This window comes from Electrophorus electricus, chromosome 8, assembly GCF_041902795.1.
Source record: "Electrophorus electricus isolate QZ-2024a chromosome 8, ASM4190279v1, whole genome shotgun sequence".
Taxonomy (NCBI): domain Eukaryota; kingdom Metazoa; phylum Chordata; class Actinopteri; order Gymnotiformes; family Gymnotidae; genus Electrophorus; species Electrophorus electricus.
Genome location: NC_137504.1, coordinates 8,690,614 through 8,700,595, shown reverse-complemented (window position 1 = coordinate 8,700,595; position 9,982 = coordinate 8,690,614). Strand labels below are relative to the sequence as shown.

General features: G+C 36.8%; 2 protein-coding genes across 2 annotated transcripts; both read left to right on the top strand.

Annotated features, from left to right (window-relative positions):
* The first annotated feature begins 3,620 nt into the window (after nt 1–3,620).
* On the top strand, nt 3,621–5,149 carry tmem223 (transmembrane protein 223). Its single transcript, XM_027005402.3, has 2 exons — nt 3,621–4,281; nt 4,687–5,149. The coding sequence occupies exons 1-2, from the start codon at nt 3,804–3,806 to the stop codon at nt 4,983–4,985; spliced, it is 777 nt and encodes a 258-aa protein (XP_026861203.2). The 5' UTR covers nt 3,621–3,803; the 3' UTR covers nt 4,986–5,149.
* A 1,607-nt stretch (nt 5,150–6,756) lies between these two features.
* fosl1b (FOS like 1, AP-1 transcription factor subunit b) lies at nt 6,757–9,017 on the top strand. Its single transcript, XM_027006466.3, has 4 exons — nt 6,757–6,943; nt 7,233–7,478; nt 7,920–8,027; nt 8,283–9,017. The coding sequence occupies exons 1-4, from the start codon at nt 6,851–6,853 to the stop codon at nt 8,418–8,420; spliced, it is 585 nt and encodes a 194-aa protein (XP_026862267.3). The 5' UTR covers nt 6,757–6,850; the 3' UTR covers nt 8,421–9,017.
* The last annotated feature ends 965 nt before the right edge of the window (nt 9,018–9,982 follow it).

Here is a 9,982-nt window from a genome sequence, read left to right as displayed (position 1 = left end):
TCTGGTTATTAAAAATAAACAAAGAATTGGGATGTAGGTCAGTTATACAGTCAGCTCTTTGGTTTAGTGGATGGTGCATATGTATCCCAACTGTAAGACTTGGACACTGCCCTCACTGACCACAGCTCCCACCTCCCTCCCAAATCCCCTCGGTCCCAAAGTGAAATACATTCTCTAGTACACTTTTAGGTGGTTGGCCGAAATTCCTTGCCAGAGAGTGTCTCTGTCCCAGCTTAGCAAATCTGACTAAACTATAAAATAAAACAATGATCTACCAGCACAGCCAATTTTTGAAAATGGGAGATAGGAGAAGTGTCAAGGTGGCCTAGTACAATATCCACCTCTGTCTTAAATATTAAAATAATTCAGACTATATATGTTGCTTTGCAGACATTTTAGTTCTCCGAAAAGCTCAGAGGCAGTATTTGACCCCGCAGCTGAATTTAACAAATGGTAGACGGCAGGATAAATTTGCAAGGGGGTATTTGCAATTCATAGGAGATTTAACAAGGAAGACAACAATTTAAAAATAATTGGCACTATAATAATACAATAAGTGAAGTTCTAATACTTATATCCACATAGAAAATTACACGAAGGGGACACAATTATGGTTTTCCTTAATTTTACTGACCTTAATTTTGGAGCAGACATAAGAAGTCCTGAGTGTGCTCAAAGGGCACTGGGAGCTGGGCTTTGGCTGATCCTCTGCAGTAGAGGTGGGCTTCTGGGCAGCCAGGCCAGGGGAGTGAGTGTGCATCTGTCCATTCCTGCCCTGCGGGGTGGGGGTGGGGGCTGGAGAGCCAGAGATCTCTGCAGTGCTGGCTTCCAAGTGTTCTTGTCCATAAAGGGGAGGAAAGACAGAAACTAAAAAAAAGCAGCCAATATTTACTACATATTAAATCAAGTTTATTAACAGTTGACAAACGTTAGGCAAATAAACTCCATACATGGTATCTCAATATTGTTATGGACCATTAGTTCCAGAGCAATGGCACAGTATACTTGTTATCAACATTTTGTCATAAAGAAGTATTAACTACATCTCACAACATCTCACTTATTCAGCGCTAAGGTAGTTTTTAGATGTAGCCCTGGAATTATACCTTAGGTTAGAAGACAAATCAAATCTTTATAAACAAAATCACTCATTTTACTTTTCACAGCAAACAAATATTTTTACTGTATTAAAAGTGCAAGCCATATATACTCACCTGGTATATATATGTCCCCTCTCGCGGAATCCGGTAGCAAACTCCAGTTTCTTTTCCCGGGAAAAAAACTTGTCTTTTTAACTAAGAATACTCGCGGCATTTCTGTGTTTATTATTGCGCAATCGAGACTATATGTCCGGACGGCAAGGTTGTTTCAATCGACCAGTACTTTCGTTGACATTAAGGTGTATCACTTCTGGTCACACCTTTCAAGATTGTCTTGACTGTCACAATTCAGTCTGTTCTTGTATTATCATCCGGTTAAAGTCGATTGATAATCGATTAATTTAGTTCTAAATGGATTCAGAATGGGACTTTTATCCGATTCATGTGATTAACTAAAATAAACTAGTCCTTTACACTTTTCACAACGACGCCAGGTAAACCCGCGCATGCGCGTAAAATTAACGGTAACAACCCATTAAAGTGAAGTAAACCTACAAGTCAAACCGGTTCTCTATCCAGCTGAACTGCATGCACCAACAGCACTGGCAATGTTTTATTTGGTCACACGCAAAACTATCCATATACTTTACTAAAGAATCTAAGATAAGTGCAGTCCTTTCTTTCCCCTGGTTTAAACAAATGAGAAATATTGGTCCTTCAGGGTGTGCCTCGCTTTTAAGTAACGTGTGTTTTTAGGGCGTGTGTTTATTTAGAGCAATTAGCAAAACAGTAGGCATTGTTTTGGAGTGAATTGACAATCCGGCGGGGTGAGGGGTGGGGTCCCACAAGTCACTACATTATTTCTGACAAGATTTTTTACTTTATTTACTAAATCACTTCAGTCTAGCCTGTGTAGAAATTAAGCAGATAATTCAACATAAAAAAACAAAACAAAACAATGGTCACAGCACTAATAAAGTCAGCATAAGAACACAGAATATGTTCCTCTTATATTTAATGTTTCATCAGGTCTCATACCGCTTCATTTAGTTTGAATCGTATATGGTCAATACACTATTTAAAATATACTGGCTTTATGCTGTTTGACATATATTTCACAGGTATACACCGATATCCAGATGGATATCCACAACTGTATGCAAATAAGACTGGGTCATCAGCCTCTTTGAGATCTGATAAGATTTATTAAGGAGACAATAGGCAGGATCCTGAGCCATTCCAGCCATTCCAACCTCCCCCACCTGTGTGTTTGTGAGTTTAACAAATATATCATTTAAAAGTAATTATATGGAAAATTTAACTGAAAAGGTTTTTTACTCTTCCATTCCATTCTATATTAGCGGTATATAAATATTTTAATGATGTATGTTGTTATTGTTATTATTCCTTTTAGTTATATATATATATATATATATATATATATATATATATATATATATATATATATATATATATATATATAAATATATATATATATATATATAATTACTACTACTATTAACACTACTGCAACACAATTGATAAGGATTGCTTAAGCCTAAAGGTAGTTATGTTCATAATTCATTTTTTAAGAAAGTTGCCATAGATTACCATAACCCAACTCGGCACCAGTACCACAAAAATACGCTTAAACATTTTATAGTAGATTGGAGGTCATTTTAAAATCAATTCTCATGACAAGAAACTATTTGGAATTCTGTTTCTGACTAAAGCTCAAATTTACCAGATTTATATACTCTTTTATATCTGTGGACTTTGTCCTATTAAATAAGGTAAATTCAAATTCAAATGTCTAATCTGTTTTCGTCATGATTTATGCAGTATATACTTAACTGTTTTTCTCTCTGCTTCAGGATGTGGGGCAATCAGTTCTCCAACTTTTAACTATTTTACCGAAAATGAACTTTTGGAAAATGTCAAGAAAAAAATGAAGACGTAACTGCTAAAATGGTCCACATAAAATCATATGGCTGACCGCAAGATACACTGCATTGGGCCTATTGCTAATATTTACTGATAATTTTCCTTCTGTTTATGACCTGAATTTATCCAAAAAGCACTTGGTATCTCACTCATCACATATTGATTTTTCAAGGCAAGGCAAGACAAGGCAAGTTTATTTGTATAGCACTTTTCATACACAGTGGTAATTCAAAGTACTTTATACAGACATAGAAACCGTAATTAAATAAAGCTTATTACATCCCGAGATATATCACGTCAGGGAGGTCAGTAAAAAGAAAAAGCAATAAAGCCGGAATAGCGGCAAAACCGTTTTAGTTGTCTTCAGGGTATCAAATTACATTACGCGTTTGTTTTGGTTTTTTTTGTTTGTTTTTTTGGATTATGTGTTGTGATTAAATACTACTAATAAAATTAAATCTACAGGCCTGCTTGAGACGGCCGTGGGGTAAACAAATAGGAAATATAATTGCTAGGGTCTCATCACTTTCTAATCATCGACATAGTCTAGGTAGGTGGGATGTCTGCTTTTTGGACCAAAGCAGTTTCCGTAGTTTAAGATAGGAAGAATATGGTGGCGTCCTGTGAGGCGTTTCATAAGGAAACTGATTATCGTCTAGCCTAGTAATAGAGTGTAAAATCGATTCACAGAGAACGACCTCGTGAGGTTAGCAAAAGAAGCAAAAGAAAAGGAAACGCAAAAAAGCAAAAGAGGAAGCTATGGGTTTTCAGTATGTGCTATTTACATTGCGTACCTGTCGCACCAATGTCAGTGGTTTATCCAACCGACTGACATGTATGCCGTGTATACAGCGGTTTGTGCTAAATAACACCGATAATCCAACTTTCTTGAATCAAATGAGATGGCATTCAGCTAAACCTCAAGGGCAACTTTACTTACTCAGCAGTAAGCAACTGCGGAATGTCCACTCTTTCACGTCAACAGCTGTCTTAAACGATGTTATATTGTTTGAACATGACCGAACTCGCTTCTTTAGATTCTTGGCTCTGTTTTGCGGAGGTCAGTTTATATTTTGGACTTACTTGGCTTACTTTGCATTCACGGGCCTTCGAAACACTCAAAAAAATAATAACGGCTCTCAAAAAATCAAAGCTGAATTAGGACTTTTCAGTTTTGACATGAACCTCGGATCTAAAGCTTGGAGATTTGGATTCACTCTCGGATGTCTTGTCATCGGTAAGCTTTTAAGAATGTATTGGATAACTTGTAGCTCAGATAACTTGTAGCTAGTTTCTTTTTTGTCCCTCTCAGTCTATGTAACTAGCTGGAAAAATAACATTATTAGGCTACCTTTACTGTTTGCATATGTGCCAAAATCCTGAAGGGCATCTCATTTCCTGAAAAGGCTAGAAACTGTTTGCTCATTACAATTCTGAGTTTATTTTCTATAGCTGCAAAGTTAATGCATGGGTTTGTCAATGATCAGGGTTACTCATTATTTTGGGCAAGTGAAATTAGATCTTTTGATCATATAAACACAGGTTTTTTTTATTCTGAAGGATGAGAGGATTTGATTGAAGAAATCAGCCAAACTCTCAAGACATTAACCACCCACATTCTCTCTCCTCTCTCTCTCTCTAGCAGGAGGAATTGTTGGTCTGGGTATGCTGTTCACCTGTCGCTCTGTCAGTCGTGTGGTTCTGCATAAGGGAGGCAGAAAGGTGACAGTGTCTACCCAGTCCCCCCTGGGAGTTAACAAAGCATGGTGTCTAACAGTGCCTTTGAATCAAGTGGCTTGTCATGCCCATAGACATGAATCACCCTCCTTCATTCCTCTCAAAGTCAAAGATCACAAGTTCTACTTTCTTTTGGACAAAGAAGGGACACTAAACAACCACAAACTATTTGATGTCACTGTTGGGGCCTACAGACCTCTATAAATGACAGATCCTTCCAGAACTGTAAACAAAGACTACAGTATCCAAAAAATATCAGTCTTTTGCTGAACTACTTTTTGGGGTATTTTTATTTGTAATCTTACACATAATTTTAATCTACTCTCCAAGTGTTAGTGCTTCTTTAATAAAGTCTTAAACAGCAATAATACGTATTCGATTTATTTAGATATTACGTGTCTTGACTAATAGAGACAGTAAGTATCATGCAAAAAATTTTTGTGATTCATGTAATAGGAAATTGCTGTTGGATAAGAATAGCTGAATTATGCTGAGGGGAATAGTGAGAGCACAAACATTTCTGTGACACCTTAATAGAATAACTACTTATGTATATCCTAGCAGAGTTCATCACTGAGTAGGCAGTCTCATTTGGATGATTCATGAACAGATTGCCTAGATTTCAAAGGTTTTCACTTATTATTTTAATGTTCAACTGAAAATCCAGCTGTGTGGAAAAACTGACTATTCAAGATGTTAAAGATGCAGTTGATAGGGGTTTTCCATTCAAAACATGAGGTCATAAATTGGTTTGGAATCATGACATGAAATTCACTTTCACTCTCATTACTGCAGTCTTGTCCAATGGAATTTGCTAAGATATAAAAACATATTTAACAAGCACCTTCAGACTGTAGGACAACATGTGGACTATTTGGTGAGCTGTCCTAGGTCCTACGCCTTTAAAGCAGTGGTGAGACATCACTGAGTCAGTTGCAACGATGAGAATCACTAACAGACATTTGTTACTAGCTATGGAAGTGGATTCACAAAACCCCACCTACAAAACTTTTATAATATTAGCAAAAATAAAGAAAATATTCAAATAAACAAGATAGAAAATACAGAAAGCAATACTTTATAACACACTGATGACTGAAATCAAGATTTTAACACTTGTGCAAATATAATGAAGGCATAAACTATTTGCTGGTATGACTAAAATGGGGTAGAAATATTATACAGTTGAGAATTTAATCGTACACAGCCTAAAGCTATATTTCATGTTTTAATGTTGCCGCTATTGAAACGTGAGTTCCAAAGGCTTCCAAAACAACAAAGCAAAGGCTTAAATGACACCTTAAAGGGACACAGGGAAGAGGACCGTGGACATTGGAAAGAGGTTTATTTTAGTAAGAATAGCAACGGTGTGGGTTGGGGGTTTAAAACTCTGAAGAAGAAATGAAAATTATAAGCTACGGGGCCAAGCGATTAGGGAAATATAGACGTGTTTTAGTTTTGTATTGTCCACGGGCGGTATAGCCTTGTTTTAGTTTGGGTTTAAACGCCTATGAGTTTAAAGGCTTTGTGGACCCAAGCTGATAATCGTATTCGAAATAGTAGTCTATAGAAAAGTTTAAAAAGCACACACCTTCATCTGAAAGCAATATCTTTTGCTCTGTTTAAGTGAACTAAATTAATTCTAAAAGTAGATTCAAAAACTGCGGAAAAAGTTGGGTTTTTTTTAAAGCGCGCTGGAAACAACATTACCTTCTAGGTTTAGTTGGTTATTGACAACTTTGGGAAGATTAGCTGCCCTTCAGATAACTCATGACTAACAGTCTTATTGGACAGGGACAGAGTCACGCAGGGCAAAAGAAGGGAGGGATTGTACCAAACTAGGGTAGTCAAAAAGAAATTGTATCACGTGTTTCTAGTTTTATTTCACAGGAGTTTGGGAGTCATTTGAATTCTCCTTGTGGCGCGATTATTTCAAATATTAGCCTATTAATTGACACCAGAGAGAAGATGGAAGACTCCGATTTCCAAGCAAGTGTGAGCCTAAATAATTTGCACTGGTCTTACTAATCATGATGCCCCGCGCAAACCTTTGAGAGACCAACGTGGATATGTATCAAAGCGAAGGAGGTGTAACATTCAGTTATGGGCCTTATACCGAGATGTCAGCACGACTGGACCTGAATAACGCTGTGCAGATTCAGGTTTGTAACCGATTTAAGATAACTCAGTTTAACCAAACGTTATTAATATTAACAAGCGAAAAGAAAGGAACGTATAAATGAGGATATGAATAGAATCATCAAACAAAACGATGCAAATATTTAAAACACCGCGTATGCAAATCTTACGGTATTCTAAATGAGCTTGATTTATATGAGAATAGCTATCACTCAGTGAAGCTTTCTTCTACGTCACTTGCGCGTTTATTTGTAATTTTTATCAGTTATTTAATTCGTTTATTTATTTATTTTAATATCTATATTTTTGCAGAAAATCATGGATACCACCACATCTACCCCTAACCTCGATACTGTCACCTCTAGCACAGATAATCGGTGGATGCTTGAGTCTTCTCTAGTCTCAGAAGTAGAGTCCACCTGGGAGTCATTATCCTCATTATTGCCCATCACACTATCAAGCTGCCCCTGCCTAACACACGCTTCCAGTCCAGACCTGCTCCATGCTGTGTCAGTGGACAGCTCTGAAAGTGTGGACAAGGGCCACATGTATGAACATGTAAGTTGCAGATTTAAATGTTGCTGTAGGTATTTTAGCACAGAAAACGGTGAAAGTGGGGAGGAGGCTTTTCATTTGACTCATCCAGTTATGGTAAAAGGGTAATATGATTTGCACCTGAGTCACATAGAGGCCTACAGGGTGAGTCATTGTAGTAGTATTTGCGCGGGATTCAGATAGTACATACCCAGGGGTGGACCATCTTGGGAATTGGGACGTTGGTGAGTAAGAAGAGTAATATTTGGAAAATCTGTACTTTCTCTATTATAATCCACAAGATGGCAGTGTGATCACTTGGTTCTCCCAGCCATCTTGGTTATGTAAATGGGGGAAAAGGTTTGTGAAAATTGTATTATGAACTGGACTTTTTTTCCCCTCTTTTTTTTGCATTAAGTTCTCAGTAGAGATGAGCTGTTATTTTTCTGTCTGAATCATGTGCAGAGGTACAATGAGGAGTGTGAGAGGAGGAGAGCTCGCAGGGAAAGGAACAGAATAGCAGCTGCTAGGTGTCGGGATCGTCGCCGCATGCTTATGGATGCATTACAAAATGTGAGTCAAGCATTTCAATGGGGCTTTTACCCTGCCTTACCAATGATATTAAACTGTAACATTAACATTAATCAGCTAGTTGTCTACATTCTCACCTTGATGTTCCATGCATTTTCCTTTTTTTTTTTAAGGTTTCATTCAGTTCCATTATGTGTAGGCCTCTTTCTGTGGTAGCTTATTACATAAACAGTGGTTTTTCTCTACTGTATTGTATATTTACTGCTAAAATATGACAAACTCATGCTTCACTTGTAGGAGACCGAACATTTGGAGCTTGTGAAGTCTCAGCTAGAGGAGGAGATTGCTGGGCTTGAAAGAGAGAGAGAGAGGCTGGAGTTAGTTCTGGAAGCACATAGACCTGTCTGTAAGATGGATGACACTAATCCTGAATAACTCAACACTTAGCAAGTTCAGAACTGAGTCTGCAGGTTCAGACCAGTCCTATTATTCTGTGTATAATCAAAGTTAAAAGGTAATTGTCACCATGTTTGTCTAAGTGACATTACATTTTGTATGTATATTGTTTTTATCTGAATAGCACTTTTATTTCAGTTTCACATTATTTTATTTCTTTTTATTTTCCCCTTTCATTTTTCACTAATTTAGAAAACTAATCCCCAAAGTCTGACATGCACTTGTACATCATGGAGCTGGACTGGTATAGATGTATGATTTCAATGTCTGTCTAAAAGCTATATATGTGATACAAGTATATACAGTATATTCTCAGTGAAACACAAGTGATACTTAGTCCCTTGCAAGTAATGCTGATCTTAGTAATACTGATCTCAGTTCTTGCAATTATTAATTTCAGTTAATGGTAATAAGTTGTTATTCGTAAATGTTTTGGATACGCGTCTAATCTATAATAAATCGAAATCATTACTGAATTGTCGCAGGCACAAAGTCCCGTTGAACTTCATGCCACAGCAGTAGGTGGCAGTATAAAACTGTAAGATGGTCCTACGACAAAATACGCTGTGACGCTAACCTGCTCTGAAATAAAGACAAATGTCAGAACACCGTCCGGATATGTTTCTGGAATGTTCTTAATGGATTCCTAGATGAGCGGAGTGATTTAACCATTAACGAATATTTTCACGAACATATCGTTTTCAGCTGAATCAATCTTTTGAAAATTAATCACGATCGCATTTCACCTGATGGGCCACGGGATCCTAGGTATTTTAAGGCGCCTGTAGATGGCGTATCTTAATTCGTTTAATTTGAATAAGGACATTTTGAAAAAGCAGCTTTTAAAAGTACTTAATCAAAATGGCAATAGTTGTCACACTGGTAACTTTTTTTTTAGTAATTTTAATTAAATAGCAACTGTATTTTGTAGTGTCATATGCCATGGTTAGAAAGTCACAATATATAGTCAAAACGTTGTACAGTAAACTTAATATTCAAGATTGGAAACTGAGATGTGATATAAAATACAACACGGAACAAAGTTTACGCGCTGGATTAGTTAGTAGTCTTGCAAATGTGCAATAAATATTCACAGTGTACATATTTAATAACTGCTTTGTCAAAACTTTTAAATTCAGCATTTTGGGGATGGATGGAAATCTGAAATATATTTCATTCAAAAATACAACCTGGATAGTCCATTTTCAGGCTTTACAGCAATCATTACGGATTAGTGATTTTCAGCACGTTAAAATGCGCCATCTATTGACATCCTAAATTAACTACAACGTCATTGAAGTGGGAACGGAAAACTCGAATGAGAATCCAGGTTCAGTTTAACTACAAAAATGTATATTTTATATAGCTCTGGAAAAATTGACACCACTCAAAAAGTAAGATATTTCTTAAATCCACATCTCTACATGTATGGTAATCCTTCCATTCCAATGCCTGTTGAATTGCAAAACAGGTACACCCCATTCTCCTTAGATACTGATGTGATCACCTGAGCCAAAGAAACAAAGAAAAGTATTAAAAGC